General features: G+C 39.2%; 1 protein-coding gene across 1 annotated transcript; it reads right to left on the reverse strand.

Moving 5' to 3' along the window:
- Positions 1-572: 572 nt before the first annotated feature.
- Positions 573-19793, reverse strand: itcha (itchy E3 ubiquitin protein ligase a). Its single transcript, XM_017705243.2, has 24 exons — positions 19459-19793; positions 17233-17297; positions 16965-17106; positions 16737-16861; positions 14568-14699; positions 14314-14362; positions 13761-13939; positions 13216-13411; positions 12801-12896; positions 12415-12589; positions 11865-11934; positions 11593-11677; positions 11162-11290; positions 10886-10958; positions 10691-10762; positions 10476-10564; positions 9877-10036; positions 9326-9459; positions 7440-7580; positions 7167-7287; positions 6971-7075; positions 6117-6213; positions 5835-5907; positions 573-3890 (listed from the first exon to the last, which is right to left on the reverse strand). Exons 2-24 carry the CDS (start codon positions 17255-17257, stop codon positions 3791-3793), a joined length of 2568 nt encoding a protein of 855 aa, XP_017560732.2. The 5' UTR covers positions 17258-17297; positions 19459-19793; the 3' UTR covers positions 573-3790.
- Between the last annotated feature and the right edge of the window lie 959 nt (positions 19794-20752).

Raw genomic sequence — 20752 nt, forward strand, 5'->3', positions numbered from 1 at the left:
TGCAGCATCCCACTTCTGACCCTGAATGTAGTGTCTTGGTAAAGTAGAAGACATGAGAGAGGGCATGATTTCTGCTGCCTGAAGTGCTCTTTATTAACACTAAAGCTAATGGCCTTGCAGAGTCAATGTTGTAAGGTAGCCAGTAGGGGGCAATGTAATGTGTAGATGTCTTTCCAAAACAGCTTAAACAGAATAATTCCATGCATGATCTTCCCCAAACTGACATGCATAAGTGCCTCCTTTTCTCATTCTGTCCAAACAGATGCAAACACCATCATTGATTTTGCTCCATATCACAGCCATTAAGCTAGATATGCTAAGCAAGAGAAAGAGAGGATCTGCAAGATCCTCAAATATTACATATCCCATGCAACTGAAACTCACGCACTCACGCAGTCACATGGTAAGCCTGATCTTCCCTTGTCTTGTTTGATTACACTGCCTTTACTATTTCTATTATTAGGATAATGGTGGTACCTACCTATGCATAAGGGCTTTTTTTTGCTTTTGCCAAATACAGTGCAAGATGGACAGTGCAATTTATGGACGTCACATGATCAGCACAAGAGAAATGATGCAGTACATATTTATTTCTTCAGTTCAGAATAAACTGATCTTTCATCAAGAGTCATCTAACTGTACACATCCACATAAGAAAAATAAAATTCATTCAAAACATTAAACCCCACTTTTTAAAAGATATAAGCTAAGTGTTACATGATTTACAATGCCTTTGTTAAGATAAGAAAATAAAGAGGTGAAACGGTCATTTCTGCTTACATGTTCAACCCTACGATTGTTTTAAGACAGGGGGAGTTGAGGGGGGGGGGTTCACTGGAGCACTAAGCTTTATATAGCTGTCCATTCATAATTATTACATCAGTTTGTTGACAAAAGTGCCTTGTAATTAAGCATGCTGTGTTGGGAAAGGCTACAAGCAAGGGACCCAGCACAGGAAACCTGTGGTGTCACTGTAATGATCAACTCTGTAATTAAGTACACTCCAACATTACTGATATGCATTTGTTTTTGGGTACAGAGACTCAAATCCAGGACAAATCAGAAAGTAAACAGCATACTGGAAAGTTTCCACCACTTCTCCTGGGGCAACTCTCTGAACAGTGAATTACAGTGAAGCTCTAACAGAAAAAACAGTACAGTTGAAAACTAGTCTCTACCTTTGCAAATTGAAAGGTTTTCACAAATTATGAAACCAAATCCGTTTTATGCCTGTTTAATGTCCAGCGTTTTAAGTCCATTTGACTGTGACACATTTGGATATTCCCCCTTTTCCAGCATTTAGACATCCAATGGATTCGTATATACTATTTTGTGCTAAAACATGAAATCAGTTGGTGATACTTAAGATAAACTCATCTGTAGGAATATCAACTTTATGAAAGAGCAAAACCAATTCAGGAAAATGATGTAAGAATTTACACTATGTCATTCACATTGGCTCATGCTTCAGTGAAGCACAATCTATGGTATATTCAAGAGATTCCAAGATAGACTGAATAGAAAAAGTGTTTCCAATCATCCTCAATCTCTATATTAGGTTTTAATGCCAGTGATACACTAGCTTCACTATTTGTAAGTACAATCTTTTAAGTTGTTTTTCTCCCCACCTGACATACCCTTCCAATGAAATCTCTGAAGACACGATTCACTATGGCCTTTCAAACTATGTGGTTAGAAATTTTAACTTTACAGCAATTTATTTATATTTCTATATTAACATTATAGTTTCTACACACATAACATACATTGAATTTCCCAGAACAAGGCTCCTAAGCCTAAGCATCAGAGAAGCTCAGTGTTAATGAAGTGCTTTAAAATAACAATAATAAAATAGGAAAGAAAAGGAAAGAAAGCACCTTTCAGCAGGAGTAGACTTGCAATGGCTGATCCATTCATTGAAATCAGGTTCAACCCCATCCCCCCATTACTGGTGAATGTATTCAACCACAGTTTCTTAAATTAAAGCATAAGATGGGCTTTAAAGGGACAGAGCTTTTCATCACAGTTTGAGTTTTCTAAAACCACTCAGAGAAGAAAACTAGACTCTTCCAGAAAGTGACACGTGCACACTCAGACTCCGAATCAAATCAAAATAGTCTCACTTCAGATTTCAACAGCACGATAACCAGAATTAAAACCCAGGAAGGTACTTTTCTAAATGCGTTAAAAGGTGAATTCAAAACTTCTGCATAGCCATTCAGAGTGGTTTAATGTGAAATGCTGCATTGTAGAGAAACTTCAAAAAATCTGCTCAAATTCCTTTACAGTGGTGGTGATAGCAACCAGGGGTTGCCAAGTCTATAAATATAACCATTTTATTTGCTATCCAAAACTACCAGACCTGTGCGCATCATCTGGCTTTTTATATGTTATGTTGATGATGGTAACACATTGGAAAATCTGAAATTTATTTATTTTTATTTAATTTTTTTTTAATTTAGCTATTTTGCCTTAGAACACCCTGCATGTACCTCTCTACCATAACGTTTTATGCTAGAACCTTATTTCAAAACTTTTGTGAAACAATGTCACAGGCACCAGGTAACCTACTCATAACTGCTTCAAATCAATAATGTCCTGTGAATCAGCTATTTAGAAGCAATAAACTCTTTCAATGTCCGGTTCTGAACCGCTGAATAATTACAATTCTGACTCGTGTTTCCCTACAACAGAGCATTTCATATTAAAACACTCTTAATTTAATTATACAGAAATCTTGAAAACTAACAGAATTCCCCTTTGATGTGCATGACGTCACCAATTTTCATATCACTAATAACACAATAATGATCTATTAGTATCTTGACAGCATCTTGCTTATATTCCTTATGGCCCAGTATTTAAGAATGACTTCACCCTTCATATTTCTGCCCCAATTCTTTTTGGAAAATTCTCATAGAAGAACATTTGCGGGACGTGCACAACATGATGTAATGAAACCTGACTTGCACCAGTATACGCCACCTCTCTTCACGTCTTTGGCTTATTTGGGTCACTAGATGCAAACGACTTTCATTATAAACACTCCAGTTCTGGTAATCAAGACTCAATGCAGTTACTCCTAAATTCCTCACCAAATCCCTTATAATGATTATGAGCCAGCTTTACCTATCAAGCAGTTTTCTCACATTTCAACCACTGATCTCATCTCTCAAAGTGCTTTATTGGTGCAAGAAAATCCTTATTGGAACTGGAAAGCTGATCACATTCAGTCACCCTCTGAGTCAGTGGATGGGGTGACCTCGCTGATGGAGAACCCACAAAACTATTGTGTATATTCATGCATATAGAACAGCTCTATCAGACACAGACACTGCACAATCTCACAGAGGGGAACTACTTCAAGTTCTGCTAGAACAATAAAGTGTCGGTCTGTAATCGAGACATGTACAAGATTAAAATCAGAAATGGTCAAACAGTCTTGGAAAATCCTAAACGTGAATCCAGCCAACCAGGGAGTAGGGTGCATAGCCTGGACCATGTGCATGTCTTAAGCAGGATTCAGTTCATCGAGCCCGGGCCTTCTGGTGCATAGATTACTTACTAACTAAGGCAGCATTACCGCAAGAATGAGTGAAACTTTGAAGAAGGGGAAAAGTGAGCCCAAGGGATGTGGGTGATCTCATTCATTTCTCCTGCTTCTCCATCACACACTCTTTTTCTCTCTCTCAGAACTAGCAGCATTCTTTCAGGTGAGACTGTCAGTTACACTGCCATAGAGACGCATTGATGATGTCCTGTGCCAAGCAGATGCGAGAGTATCATTGTATCACTCTTGGCCGAAGCCCTCTGTCTCCTCAATGGCCAATGTCAACTTCTCTTTGAGCTGCTCGTAGCTCTTATAGGGGGGTAGATCCAAACGGTTAAAGCTGTCACGGCAGACACAAAAGGGGGAAAAAAAATGAATGTGAATAAAAGCACAATTTGTTCAATCGTACACAATTCTAATAACAACAGGGGTGAGATAAAATGACTGTGAAGGAATTAAGCATTACTTGAGAGAGGGCTTCATTTATATTGTAGTCAATTTCAGTCAGGTCCATAAACATTTAGAGGTCATTGTTATTTTAGCTGTCTACAACAGGATACTGGAGCTGAAATTAAAACCTCAAATTAAAAATAGTGAATATGAGCTTGAAATGCAAGCTTTAATTTACTTTTATATCCAAATCATTTAAACAGTGTAGGAATTACAACCATTTCCAAACATAACCCCCTCTTCATTTTTAGGGGCTCAAAAGAAATTGGACAATTAGCTGCACAACTGTTCCATGCCCAGGTATGTGCTATCCCCTCATTATTTCAATTATAATTAAGCAACAAATGATCTAGGATTGATTTCAAGTGTGGCATTTGCATTTGGAATCTGCTGCTGTTCAAGCTGCAATATGTAAGCTGTATAAAAATAAATGTTGGTCATATTTGCTAAAACTGTCACTACGTCCTGACATTTGTATAGGAGACACACAATCTGTGAAAAACATCGCTCCTCTGGTTCCACCTAGTGCAAAAATTCACTATGACCGAATCAAAACAACCAATCAGAGCCAAGAGAGTGTCTGGCAGAGTGTCAATCACTGCTCATGCACAGGCTGTGGGTGCACCCTTCTCCTCACACTATCAGCCCACGCATGCTCTCACTCAGTCAAACCCAATACCTTCAGTAAATGACTTCGGAAAACACAAATAAACACACTGTCATATCTAGCTGTGTGGATTTTAATTCAAGTTCTTACCAGTGTGTGTTCCATGCTGTTTACCTGGCCTTTTTTAGCTGCCATGGTTGCTAGCATGTGCGCACATGGAAGCCTCCTCTACAGGGAGGGGCTTTGAAGGCAGGGCTGGAGCGCAGCAGAGAGGGAGGGCAAGGGTCTTAGAAGTTGTACTCGTTAAAATTTTCAAGCTACATCCACTTTCTTTTCAATTCAACCTACTACAGTGTTAAAGTCAAAAATCCATCAGAGTGATAGCAAAAATATTAGGTGTTTCCAACTATTTGGTACATTCTTAAAAAGAAAGCACGCACTGGTGAGCTCAGAAACACCAAAAGGCCCAGAAGACCAAAGGCAGCAGAATGAATTCTAAAGCGTCATATTATCTGCTCAGTCAGCCAAATGATCAAAACATGTTAGATGGCGTGTCACAGTGTAGACGGACAATACTTTAAAAAAAAAAAAAAAAAAAAAAAAAAAAATATATATATATATATATATATATATTCAAAAACATACTGGCAAAGCAAAGCTCTGCAATGGCCTGGTCACACTGGCCATTACCTGACCTCAGCCCAATCACGTATGCAATTCACTTACTAAAGGCAAAACACCCCAAGAACAAACGATGCAGCATCACCAGGGAAGAAATCCAACGTCTGGTTATGTCTACGGATTCCAGACTTCAGGCAGTCATTGACCACGAAAGATTTTTGACCAGGAAATAAAAACAACAACTGAATTTATGATTGTTAGTATGTCCAATTACTTCTGAGTGTCTAAAAATGGGTGAAAATGGTTGCAATTCCTACACTGTTCATCAGATTTCGACATAAATACCCCCAAATCAAAGTTAAAGGGCTGCTTGTGGTTACTATTTAATTGTAAGCATGTTATGCTAGACAGCTAAATAACAGGAACTTCATCATTGTCCAAACTATTAGGACCTGACTGTATATACTGCCTTGTGATCAAAAGTAGACACTTTGGCCCAAGTAGTGTGGATGGAGAAGTATTTGAGATTAGGCACCGTTCAAAATGCTTCAAAGTGTAGATAATCCTGTAAGAGGTAATCTCAGCCCTACTTTGGTATGAACTCACCATGTATGGCTCCTGGGAAGCCAGTTCTCTTTCCCCACTTTTTCAATGCAGAACTTCTGTGGCCCATTGCTCCCTATTGAACATCAAAGATTTATTTGTTAACATAACAGTTTTCAGTAACCCAAAAGCCACTTTCATCTTGCATTCCTCTTGTGATCCCCTACTTCATTGTCTAAACCTACATTACTTCCCTGCATTCGAAGGGAGAATCTGCAAATGCTTTACATGTCTGTTGTGCAATTTCAATCGTGTAAAATAACTGATCAACTAAACCAAACATACCCATGAGATCAGCAAACCCGCCAACAGGAAGTCTGCAGGTTCCAGTTACAAACTGCAATAGACGCATCCTCTTCTCATTATCCATCTCTTTCACAAACTATATGAAGAAAGTAAAAGAGCAAGACAAGGACGGTGAAAATAAACAGGCAGGATAAGCATTAATGTCAGAGATGCCAATGAAGGCTGCTCAACAAGCCAAGAATAGAAGGATAAAATTCCTTCAAAATCATACCTTAATTCTAAAAATGTTGGGACAGTATGTGAAATGTTAATAAAAACAGAAAGCAGTGATTAGTGCAATGTGTTTGACTTTTATAGAACAGAGAACAGTACAAAAACCACAATGTTTGACATTTGTTGCATTCATTATTATTTTGTGCACTTCATAATGCGCTATACATTTTCAGTGGAAGACAGGTCTGGACTGTAGGCTGGCTAACACCCATATTCTTTGATTATGCAGCCATTCTGTTGTAAGACAACTAGCATTTCAGGATTAATGACAATGATAAGGAAATGATAATGATAAGGAAAAACATTAAATATCTTGTCTGAACTGTTTGTTTAAATACAGGTCAAAATGTCTTTTTATTTGCATTTCATATACTGTCCCAAATCTGTATATTTGGGTATGCAACTAATTCTTTATGGACAATGATGAAACAAACACTGTAGGACTCCAGTGAAAAGACAAGTGTGACATAAAAAGCACAGAAGTAGCTTTAGAGCAGCTAAAAGGCTGAGCTAGGATAGGTTTTACATTCCTAGTTTCTGATGAATATATTTATATGCAAGGGTGAGTTAGACCAGGAGTCGTACTTACAGATGCTTTGTGAACAAAGACTCAGACTAACCTGCCAGAACCAGATAATCTGCTTGCTGCTGCGAGCATAATGTCTGTAGATTGTGTTCCTCTGCCAGTCTGCAAGATCTATCTCCTGCATCCCACACAGCATCACCTACAGAACACATTTTAAAAGAAACCTTTCAATAAAGTCCTGAGTTACAAGTTCATAAATAAGCACTGAGCCACTGTGTAATGGTCTGTACCTCCAGTTCTTTGGCATCTAAGTACTGTAGGTACTGCTGGGGCAAGACTTCATTAAAACCTTCAAAGAAAGCCTGAGTCTGCTCCTCAACTCTTCTGGATAATCTCCACTCTGCCACTAGCCTGGGGAAGCACACAAAACCAATTTTCAATTTGTCAAGTCACATTCTGCAGTCAACACTGTCAGGTATATGGGAAATATTAATATTAAAGCTATTTCACAATTATTCATATATCTCTACCAAAAACAGTACATCTTACATCTAAGCCCTTACCTGATATATTCCTCTTTGTTTTCCTCTGTTACAAGAATGTTTCCTCCATCTGGCTTCAGCTCATGTGTGGTGACCTCACCTAAGATCTCTTTATCCACAGAGAAATACATCTCCAGCCCACACTCCTCCAAATTATTCTCCCTGTGGGTTAACATCAACAGTCTCAACATCAGCAGGAAAAAAACACAACATCTCCAGCCCTCACTGTTATTCCCTCTGTTAGTAAACGTCATTATAAACTTCAGCAGCAACAGTCAATTAGCTGTGAGTGAACCCAATCATCCTCTCTCTATTCCTATAATCATGCTCATGATTGTGACAATCCCCAAACCACATTTCTCCTAATCTATCACCCAGTGAGTAAATTTCCATTTCCAATAAAATACTTTGTGCCGGGTTCTATATGAGGAGCAATCACCTTGTCAAACCTGTGGTTTGTAGATAACACAAACTGTATACTTTGCAAACATCTCTGACAACAGCAAACAGGGTAATTATTGTGTATACACTCTTGTTTTTTTGAAAACATTTTCTACATTGTCATTACAAAAAAATCTGCCCTTACAGAATGTAAAAGAAATGCAAAAGTAATGAAGTATGTGACCAAATACATTATTTGTATTGTTATGTAATGCATGTAATGAAATTTAAACAATGCAAGAACAAAAATAAGAGTTTAAAAAACATATCACTGCATATTCCCTATTCATACTCTCCCTTGAGCACAACTGGACATCTACAGCCATCATACACTATATTTTCAAAAATATTCGCTCGTCTGCCTTCACACGCATATAAAATTGAGCGAAATCCCACTCTTAATCCATAAGGTTTAATATGATGTTTGCCCACCCTTTGCAGCTATAACAGCTTCATTGCAGTTATAACAGCTAAAGTATTCTGATACTGATTCAACTTTTCTGGGAATTCAAGGATTAATAGTGTGTTTATGGGAATTTTTAACCATTCTTCCAGAAGCGCATTTGTGAGGTCAGACACTGATGTCAGACGAGAAGGCCTGGCTTGCAGTCTCCTCTCTAATTCATCCCAAAGGTGTTCTATCGGGTAGAGGACTGGCCTGCACAGAGTCTTGACAAGTTCTTCCACACCAAACTTGCTCATCAATGTCTTTATGGACCTTGCTTTGTGTACTGGTGCGCAGTCATGTTGGAACAGGAAGGGGCCATACCCAAACTGCTCCCACAAGGTTGGGAGCATGAAATTGTCCAAAATCTCTCGGCCTGCTGAAGCATTAAGAGTTCCTTTCACTGAAACTAAGGGGCCGAGCCCAACCCCTGAAAAACAACCCCACACCATAATTCCCCCTCCACCAAACTCTACACTTGGCACAATGCAGTCAGACAAGTAATGTTCTATTGGCAACCGCCAAACCTAGACTCGACCATCGCATTGCCAGATTACGATTCTCCATCTGTCACTCCAGAGAACACGTCTCCACTGCTCTCTAGTCCAGTGGCGGTGCTTTGGATGCAGCTGCTTGGCCTTGGAATCTCATTCCATGAAGCTCTCTACACACTATTCTTGAGCTAATCTGAAGGCCACATGAAGTTTTGAGGTCTGTAGCGATGGACTCTGTAGAAAGTTGGCGACCACTGCGCACTATGCACCTCAGCCTCCACTCACTCCGCGCTGTCATTTTACTGGAATTCACTGAGCTCCTGAGAGCAACTCATTCTTTCACAAATGTTTGAAGAAGCAGTCTGAATGCCTAGGTGCTTGGTTTTATACACCCACCTGTGGCCATGGAAGTGAGTGGAACACCTGAATTCAATTATTTGGATAGGTGAGTGAATACTTTTGGAAATATAGTGCATCACGCTAACTATACATTATTAAGATGCTGACTGTTGATAGTTATCACTCACTTGATCCAGATGAGGGAGTTATAATACTCTGGGTCGATGGACTCCAGGTCTTTTAGAGCCAGAGGCTTGTTGAGAATCCGCTTATAGAATGGCAGAGAGAAGCCAGTGTCTATGAACTTCCCATGAAACAGAGCCTGAGGTAACATAGGAAAACACAAAAAGTTGTTTAATACTGAACGAAACTCATACAGTATGATGAAACAAGCAGTTATATTGAATTAACTTTTTCTTTTTCACTTTTCACCATTTTGACCAGTGTGATGCAGGCCAATAGTGTGCATCTGTTATGTAAAAAATATTTCTGAATAGCAGTTTAAGCTCAGTTCCCAGTGTATGAGCAAAAGGATGTGGTGAATGACTACATCCTTCCAGGGTAGCAGGTAAAGTGCATCTTAATTAAAGTAAATTGGGGGGGCTAATAGTGGTCATAGTTGGACACATTATATTAATTGGATACACTGCAACAAAACATCTGAGGTCTCTTGTTAAACATAAGTTGATTGATACCAGTTATTTGAATATGATTGTATATAACAAAGCTGAACATTTACCATAGCAATGAATCGTCCGATGAACTTGAAGTACTTAAGGTGGTCTGGGTTGATAGAAGAGGCTGGATTGATCTGCAGACAGTAGTTGTCTTTGCCCGCATACTCGAATAGACAGTACATGGGGTTCAAAACCTCATGAGACAACAGGAAAAACCACTCCCTGTAACACACATACAGAAACAGAGGCACACATTATTTTCGCATTGCAACCTAAGTATTGTTCCATTTCCTTTCTGCTTATCTTTGCAGATGACCCAGTTATTACAGTAGACCACAACTGGTGCAGCAGCTCCAAGTAGGCCATTGTGCTTCAATATTAAATACAGTAACATTGCATCTCATGTTATGCAACTGGGGCTAAGAAATTTACAGATTTGTGACCCAATTAAGAGGGTAAAAGCCACATGAATCTGAATAGAATTAGCATTTTAATGTGCGCAATCGCATTAATTTTCTCTAAAACTATCTCTAAAATCAAGGTTTATATCAGGAAACAGGACACAGATATTGATAAAGCCAGTCAGCAATTAAAATGTGAAAATACAAATATAACAAACATCTCAAATTTAAGTTTGTTTTTAGCTGAATAATAAACATACCTGGCAACACCTCCATAATCTAACCCTTCTTCTCCTGGGAAGATGATCCACAGCCTCCGTCTCAGATCTTGTGGGTGGAAGCTCATAATCTATGAAATCAATGTTTAAGTTTTGAATTAGTAACTGCACTAGCTTTTTAATTAGGAATCCAGAAGCAGAAGGAACCATTAGTCTAATTTAACACTTCATTAAACATTAAAAGCCTTCACACTGACCTGCTGAAAGGAATCTTCAAACAATGTCTTACGATTGACATGGATCTTGATGTGCTGAGGCATTGATAGTTGCTGTGTTGATGAAACAAAAATAAATAACCCATGTGACTTCAAAAGGATGAATCAGGAATCACTTTAAAAATTATACATAATATGAATTTCAAGGACCTCCATCATCACAATTTCATAACACACCTGACACCAGAAGCGGAAGTAGTGTACTTTGGCTTTGAAGTCTCGCACATAGGTAATTTGAGGACCATTCTCACTGCGTGTCAAAAAGAAAAACTAAGTTAGAACAGAAAATAGACTAAATAAAAGGAAATGGTTGCTTATTACTGAGTGTCCTATGAAGCAATTTTACACAGCTGATTTAATTAGCATTTGAAATGTAGTTTCTAAATTTCCAAATAAGACAATATATATTCTCACAATAATGAAAAAATATGGAAAAAACACTGTAGAGCTCACAGCGAAGATTTGCCTGTGCGAGGGTCAATGTAGGTGGTCCTTCTCCTATTGTGGTCAACAAAATATGGAATCCCATCCACGGTGAACCTCATCTCCCATCCTTCTGGCAAGGGCTTCTCATTTAACAACCTAAAAATCAGTACAAAATGCATTTTAAAAGATCTGCAATATGCCATTACACACACACACACACACACACACACACACACACACACATATGCATACAATTATATTATCATTAAATATTCTCTGTCCTACTAATTAGGAGAGAAATTCATTCTCTGCCATATGATTCAAATGATTCACTGGTGATTCAGCAGGCAACAGTAAAGTTTGCAGAAACTGGAAGGGGTAATGGTATATTAGTCAGGCCATTTATAGAAGGTTATATGTTGATTCTAGATAGTTATTTTCACAATGTTGATTCTTACCCTTGTGTGCGAGGATCCTCCCATTGTGTTGACCTTGTAGGATGATGAACAAAGTACATTCTTCCATTACTATCAGTCCGCTTCTCTGTAAGTGAGAAAAGGCACACACACATATGAATATATTATATATCAAACAAGTGAAAACAAACATCACTGCCTGCCATGAGCATGAAAATACCCAATTTACCATTCCATGGTTCATATAATTGAGGTGAGTTTGTGACTTGAGTCAGTGGTGAAGGTAATTGGGAATGAATCTGTGCATGTCTTACCCCATCCTTGTGGTAAAGGACCGAGTGGATCAAATTCTTTATTAGCAGTTGGTGCCAGCTGGTCCTGGAGCTGAAGGGTTAGAGAGACACAGGCAAAAATGAACACATTCAAAACTAACATGAAGAAATTTTTTTTTTTTTTTTTTTTTACAGAAATGGATAAAGATACCTTCATAGTCTAGCTATTTATGCAATTTAAGAACCAATGCAGGGGCAGATCTATGGGGTGCTATCCCAGTTCTGCAGCCTTTAACATATAACGCAAATTGTAATAAGCACAAAGTGCCTACATTCCAACCATATGTTAGTGTGCAACTCAGAAGTAAGTGTGCAAGTCTGAACCAAAGAAATCTCACTCTATATGTTAATCGTCTTGCATGTGAATCTTGTCTTAAGACATACAGCTACAGGCACAAATCAACACACACAGCTCTAGTACCACCCCTGCCACAACTCACTGCCACCCCAGTTAAAACCTTCTAGATCTGCCACTGAATCTATAAATGGCAGATGAACTGTAAAGGGTTAAAACATATGTGTGTGTCCTAACCCCATAGATGAATCTCTGGTTGAACTGGTGCATGGCTCCTTGCAGTTGACTACGCTGGTTCTGCCACTCCTCATAGTTCCTCACAGACTCTGCAGTTGGCCTCTGCCATGTCGTGCTCCGACTAATGTGATCTACATAGTACACCCGGCCCATCGGGTCCAACCGGCGCTCCCAGCTACAACAAAATCAAGCAACAACCTCTAAACAACCATTCAAAACAGTACAGTTAGGACCACTGCGTCCATTTAAATGCTCTACACATTTTCCCCCAATTCCTTACAATTATATTTTATGTTTACTTCCATCTGCTTTGTGTTTGTAACAACAAATAACAATATAGCATGGCTACATTCTAATTATAAGTTTTATTAGAGGAACTACACTACCCAGGAGGCAGAGGTTCTGGTCTCTCCCACGTAGTCCTCTTCTCGATGTGATCCACAAAGTAGATACGACCATTCTGATCCACTCTCTGCTCCCAGCTATAATACAAATGCGTGTGTGCATGTACACACACACAGAGAGAGAGAGAGAGAGAGAGAGAGAGAGAGAGAGAGAGAGAGAACGAACAAGTCAGATAATACAGACAGAACATCCATGGAGGAGTCCATTTTTGCAGTGCAAATACGTTTCCTGAATGTTTGATCATCTAAGAATGATACATCTACAATCTTAGTGCTACCTTCACCAGAGACAGTAAGAAATATAACACCACTGTCAGATTACAAGTAAGAAATGTGATTGACATTTCTTGTGAAATGAGCATTGTGTTATGATTTAAAAAGAGGAACCAGAACCCACCCAGGAGGAAGAGGACCATTGTTGATGGGAGACACTCTGGGTGGAGTGGGGCTGACCCTGAGTACCTGACCCGACCCAGAACCTGGACCAGAGTTTGACCCTTGGCTTGCTGGCTCACCATTCACACAAACGCGTGGGGATGTTTCTGGACTAGGACCACCGCTGCCATGGGTGGGAGTAGAGCCTGTTGAAGAGGCTGTAGAGAAAACAAATACATTATATTAAAGCATTTCACCCAAAATAATATAGTCTGTGTGTAAAAATAAATTTGGAAATGTTAAGGTCTAAATTTAGTATTTTAAAATCTCATCCAATTAGCTTTCACTGAGTACTAGTAACATTACTTTTTGGGCTAAATATGTCTTTAGAATTAATACAGATTTTCCATATTTCATTTTGATGATTGTGAAATATAATGCCAGAAAATTAATTTTAGTGATAATTTACTATAAAGATATACACTAAGTCAAAGAAGTTTCATTTAAACTTCAATAAGCGCCGTGAACTGGCAGAAGTTCAGCCCACCCCTGAAAGCAGATGCACACCTGTGGAGGAGGGTGGTCTTTGAGGGGAGGGTGGGGGAGGGCGTTGTGGTCTAGGTGGCCGGGGTGGTCTTAGAGCTCCTGAAGAAGGAGACGGAGACCCTGTACTGCCCACAGCATGGCCATTGGGAAGAGAAGGATCATCAGCAATGTCACTGGACGGAGAGGAATCTCGACTTGATCTGACAAAAACAAAATTTGACAAAGTTTGAAATGGGTTTATGTAGGTGCGTAATTAATGAAATCTGTCTAACAGATAAATTATACATTGGCCTGCTGCAGAATCCACAGATCAATACTTGGAAACTTGAAGTTATGGATATGGGCCATAAGTTTCTTATGTGGAATCCTGTATTTTATAGTTTGATATAAGAACAAATGCTGACACACCAAACTGCATCTTAGGGGATAAATACCTTAATCTTAACAGTGACAAAATGTCAGATAAAAATATTAAGAAGCAAACATCTTGGCTGCTATTTTAATACAACATTTAGATAGAAATGTATTAACAGAAATTTTGTTGTATGAAAAAAAAAGCAGAAGACTGACATACCTGCCAGCCACATCCCCATTCAATCTGGACTCTCCATTTGGAAGAGCATCTGGGATTACAGGTGGAAAAAAAAGGTGCACCATGAATTTATGTACTACATTGCAGAAGTTGCAAATATGATCTGATCTCAGACCAGTTTTGCAGACTCTTTTGTAATGGTTTTAAGTTAGAATGCTGGCTGTGGAAGACTTATATCAAAGTGAAAGGGTAAATTTGAAAACAGATGATGCTTTCTTAGTAAACAGATGTCTCACTGTGCTTCTGTTCCTCAGAGGCGAAAGTTTCAGGATCCACATGCATTCCATCCAAACACACAGACAAATCCCCCACTACGTCACTGCTGTCTCTCTCTGCACTCAGCGGCAGAGTCCGCACCACCTCACAGACTGACACAAGGGAAGAGCACCATTAGAGAAAGAGTACAAGACAAAGGAAGATGCAAGCTAAAGAAGTCCTCCAAAAATCTACCAACCAGTGGTGACAGAGAATAAGGCTACATAACTGTACTTTATTAAAGTAAGAACAGTACAAAAAACAAATTAATGTTTTATATTATTGTTTTTTTTTCATAAATAATATTTCACTCACTCTGAATTTGATGCCTGCAACATGTTCCAAAAAAGTTGTGACAGGAGCATGTTTGCCTTTCCTTTTAATAATGCGTAAGAATAACTAAGACAGCAATCAATAGCTTTGAAAGCAGATTTTTCGACATTCGTCTGTTATACAAATCTTCAGCATACAGGGAGCTCACTGCCATATTTTGCCCTTCAACATGCACAACACATTGTCAGTAGGACAGGTCTACACTCTAGACAGGCCAGCCTAGCACCTGCCCTCTCTGATTATGCAGCCATGCTGATAGCATATGTGCAGATCGCGGCCTGGCGCTGTCATGTTGAAATGAGCATTGGGGCCCTGAAAAAGACATCGTTCACAGATCTGCTGGTTACTCATGCTTGGAGAACATGATGTCCATTACTTCCATAAACAATTGGGACAGCCGAGTTGTCAGACCACAATATACATTTCCACAAATCAACAGCGTATCTGGACATTGTTGGCAAATGGCTTTCAATGTGCATAGTGCTGTCTTAAGTAAACACAAAGTGTTTACTGACAACATTTTGTCATAAGTACTTCTGAGCTAATGTCCCACAGAATCACACCAGTTTTTATTGCTGAGCTGTCTGAAGAGTTGAAGATCCCCGACATTCAGTTCGAGTTTTCGACCTTGCCCTTTACACACGTTCCTAGCTGCAAAGGGTGGGCCAACATCATATTAAACCCTATGGATTAAGAATGGGATGTCACTCAAGTTCATATGCGTGTGAAGGCAGACGAGTGAATACTTTTAGCGATATAGTGCATTATGCACTTATAGTAATGATATTACAATGATATTATGTGGAGCCACATTTACTAACACGTGTGTGATGTTTGTTTACCAAAAGGAAAAAAAGATTTATTAATATTTAAATCTCGGATTCCTTGGCCTTTGCTCATATTTTCTGTGAAGAACATATAAAATAACACATTTTCAAAGATTTCATACTGTAAACCCCCTACACATTTATACTACACATATGGTGTTGGGGTGAACCTGTGGGGAATAAAAGTTGCTATGTTCCTTCATTCTGTTCTCCCCCTACATGGCCTGCTGGGTGTGTCTGTGTGTGTATGTTTGTTTCTGTGTGTGTGTGTGTGTGTGTGTATGTATGTTTGTTTTTGTGTGTGTGTGGACAACATGAACAGGCTGCTGACTGGCTACAGCTTCTAAAGGAGAACCCTAGACGCTCATTGTATCTCCAAGCATGACTGCATCCCCTGTTTAACATGTCTGAGATTTAAATTGCCCTGTCACAACTGTATTTGGAAGGTGCTGAATGAATAAATAACAGAATGAGTATGTTATTTACAAAAGAACAATGAAGTTGACAAAGAAATTACATATCTTGCCTTAGCATCGTTTTTGTCTGAATACAGGTCAAAGTGGATTGCTCCCTGTTTTTATTATTATTATTATTATGTATTATCCTTTCCCAACCTTGTGTATTTGTGTTGTATCCTACACCATGCAGTATATTTAGAATATCTGAGAGAGAGACGATAACCTGTGGTGAGACCACTATTTTTCAATTATTCAAATAAATAATGCCCCTGCTGGCCTGGTCTAGGGTCTGGCTTGTATTTCAAGGCTATATTTTTCATAGTGGGCGTTTCAAGGTCATGTGGCCAACACGTGCGGCGTTTCTGAAAAGAGCCTTTGTGTTTAATGCAGTAAGCCAGTTCACCTGCCTTTCTCAGTGGCAATACAGCAAGCATGTCACATACGCACAGCCCACACACAAAATATTAATCTGTGGTTTAATGTTCAGTACATATGAATATAAAACCCACATGTGAAAGGAAGCAGAACTTACTCTTCATGTCATTGGACTTCAGGGTCTCACTGACTTCTAAAGTTGCCATTCCCAATAAAATGTCCGCTTTGAGAGTCTGATGACTCCAGACACGAAAAATTAATTTGCTAAAGGGGGTAACAATCCTAGGGGGGATAAAAAGAAAAACAAAAACAGCACCTCAGCACTTGAGAAAACCCTTCAGTCCTGCACTCAATCTGTATTTTTAAATGGTACTTTGAAACTTACACTGTGAGTGGCTGCTTCCATTTGGGGCTGTGAGTGTTGGTGCACTTCTCTGTTTTTTTAGACTGCCCATCCACAGCCACCTCCACATATGGACTGGGTCCGAACCAGTTCTTCTTGTTCTCCTTTAGCTTCGCTGACAGGACTGATGAGATAAGACCATAATGTATACATATAAACACAGAGAAAAATGACCTTGAACTGAAGGTAGACCGACTGTTAAAGATATAAATTCTGTTGCAGTAGCTGCTGTGCCTCTAGAAATGCTCACCTATGATCTGTAATTGGGCCTTCATTGTGTAGACATTAAAAGCATGTGCTGGGTCTTAGATGAATCTGTGGTAAAGAAGTGATAAGGAAGAATAAATAAATAAACATAAATAAATGAATAATAGTAAATGAGGCAAGCTGAATACACAGAAATGAATGAAACACATATGTACACACTGAAGATATGATATTAAGCAAGATTATTATTAAAACATTGTTTTCCATAAGCGCTATTTTCATCACTGTATCTGAGATCAAACGTATGTAAATGCTTCTTGCATCAAACTCAAGAGTAAGGACAGATGAACCTGGTCTTAAATCACTGGTAAGAAATCACCTCTCTGAAGAGTTAAGACATTGTCTTTATTGTTACGTGCGATGCGTGTACTTAAGACACTAGGAGCTCATTTGGAAACAGGAAAAGTCTACAGTAATCCCTGCCAGATTAGCGATGATGTAATCCAAAGTCAGAGGTGCACTATGGTTTCTTGACCTTATAGAAACTTTATAGATGCTATAGAGACATTAATGCTTGGGCTGCATAACATACTGGTTACATACTAAAGATGAATCCAGACAATGGGTCTGCTTTATTTTGCACACACATGAACAGTGCATGCACTGTAGGTGCAATACTGATTTTGCTGTAAAAACAGCTGCCTTTCAAGTGGAACATTTCCACAAGGACAATTGACAAATAATGATTTATTAGTCACGTTAATAAGAGAAAAAGAGGCAGAGAGCACTCTCGACATGCCTGTGACAGCAGATAATGTAGGAAAGTTTCCATTTATTTTCAATTCAATCTACTTTGATATAGATCTCAAGAACAGTGCTTTCTTTACACATAATAGCCTGGGCCTTGCTATTATAGCTCTATATGGAGAGCATAATGCCTTTTAAACTGAAAGGATCTGACAAGGACTACTCATCAGAGGCCACTAACAAAGTAATGCCAGTGACCTTTGGTTTTATTTCTAGAGCTTGGCGCAAATACCTGCCAACATGAGCAGACAATATAGCAAAAACATAACATTATGACACTTCAAGACATTTTCACAATACACCATAATTTTGTTCCTAAGTTTTCCTAAGATCTTGTCAGTTGGGGGGGAAACCCTAACCAACAGGGCCATGTTTATGCTTATAAATATACTATGGAAAAAGTCCGAAAACAATGATTTTTGATACAAGATGTCTGACATGTTTTATGTTTTATAGTTTTGTGATAAAGGTCTGACTTATAGAAAAATAAGTCTGACTTGTGTAAAAATTGGTATGTAAGTGCTATGTAATCCGCGATAATCACACGCAATTGATCTTAATTAACGATAAATATCTTCATTTTGCCCGTTTCTTGCCTACAACAAGACTCTAAAGTCAACAATTAGAGACGAGGTTAATCTCGTTGTCAGCTAAATAGAAACCAGCATGTAAGTTATTTTATGCCATTTATGCCAACTAAGTTAAACCCGCAAGTGTCAGCGGAAACCGGGAGACGCTGTTACGCAGTCAGTGAACTCAAGATGACAACTTAACTGGCTAACCACACTAGCACTAAAGGAGACACACTGAATATTAACGTACAGTAACAAATATTTGATTTACAAGCCGGTCGGTTAAACTGTGACCAATATTAACGTTGGATATTTTACAGTCCGACAAAACAAAACTAACGCTTCCCTGCTGTCACCGCGGGTAACTTACAACGCAGGCTACTCGCGTTTGAATGCTATCTAAGGTAGCTTAGCTGGCTAGCTAGCGAAGCCGGAGTCAGCGTCTTATTCGCCAGCTTGTTTTTCAAATTTCCCGTTCCACCTTAAATGGTACAGCACTTACAGCGGCACCATTAAAATACGAAAAAGACGCTGGCGAATACGAAGTCGACTTTAGCCTCGTACTAGGCTGGGTAGCTAGTTAGCGGTGGGACTGATTGACAAGCTCGCTGTGATGTACAGCTAACCTAACACCGGCTCTGCACACCCACATCCCAACAGGTGGTGAATTTTGTCGATAGAATAAGCAATATAAGATAAATAAGAGGGTTATTTGGCATCCAAACCAATGAGGAAGTAGCTAACTTGCTCTTTCAGAGCCAATGCCGCCTCAGTCGTCATTTACAGAGCCGCCGCTGTCAGACTGGGACCCGCTAGCCGACCAGCTAACCATATTAGCAAAACAAGCAGCTATTCTGTTTATCGTTTTTCGCAGTCAAATAAAATCTTACCGAATGTTGATCAGTGATCTGTGATGCTCAATCTCGCCGATCAAGAACCGCAGGCAAGGGAAACACCCACGTTTCCGTTCGGCTGATGTATTTTGCCATCTTTACTCCATAGACCAAAGGTCCTCCGCCGCGGCCTCCATCACTCCGTCATGTGACTCAGTAACAGTGAGGTTGGTGACGGCTCCAAACTAACCACACACACACACACACACACACTCAGGAGCCGAGGATCATCACACTCAGCTTACACCAATGCTGCTCAGTAACACAGCCTGCTGGATAAATCACACACAGACACTAAGTTACTGCTTTTAATGTGTGACACAGGCTCATGTTGGGCCAGACGTCCAACACCCGTATTCTGGCTCGTGTTCCTCAGACGCCGCCAGATAGCAGTGTTGTCTTTGTGTGTAAACCTTCAGGATTTTCACCCAACATAAAATTCCAAACTGCACTGAGATTAAGACTGTAAGCACCTGTATTTTCCTCTTTTTATTTCATTTAATTAATTTCCTGTCAGAACTGCCACTGAGGTCTAGTAATTCATTTCTCAGTGACTGGAAAAAGGCAGAAAGGTCTGTTTAACAGAATACCACACAGAAGCATCAACAAATAAATAAATATATATATATATATATATATATATATATATATATATATATATATATATATATACATACATACATACATATATATATATATATATATATATATATATATATATATATATATATATATTCTGTATTTATTGTCTACACCCTTGCCTTTATTAGAGCTTTCATTTTTAAGGGACGCTTGCTTTCACTTTTCCAAGAAAATCTACAGGGATATTTTTTCTAAGCTCAGTCTAAGCTACTGCGTTTCACTGTCCAAATAGTCCTAAATATATTCAGTGATGTTGAGGTCTGGACTCAGGTGGCCAGGTTATTGTTCTGAGAACACCAGTGGCTCCCCTGCTTGATTTGTGTTTGTTTGTTTGTTTGTTTATTTATTCATTTATAAACAGCCCCTCACAGCTTTTAGAATCCACTCCTCACGGTGGAAAGATGGACAGAAACGCTTGAGGATTTTTTGGTGTGACAGATTTGCTGGTCTACCTGGCCTTGCACAGTGTCTATATCTTTTACACTGACATGTAGGCATTTGATGGAGCTCAGATGTTCTCAGTATTTGTGCTGAGGTACCCTTCCCAGCAGAAGTTGAATGTGGGGCAGGGCAGGGTTTCTCCAGGGCCAGGAGTCAGATGCACTCGTGGAGCCTGTGCGTTTGTGTTTTTAATTGGACACTCTAATGT

The sequence above is a fragment of the Pygocentrus nattereri genome, chromosome 26 (assembly GCF_015220715.1).
Source record: "Pygocentrus nattereri isolate fPygNat1 chromosome 26, fPygNat1.pri, whole genome shotgun sequence".
In the NCBI taxonomy this organism is placed as follows: Eukaryota; Metazoa; Chordata; class Actinopteri; order Characiformes; family Serrasalmidae; genus Pygocentrus; species Pygocentrus nattereri.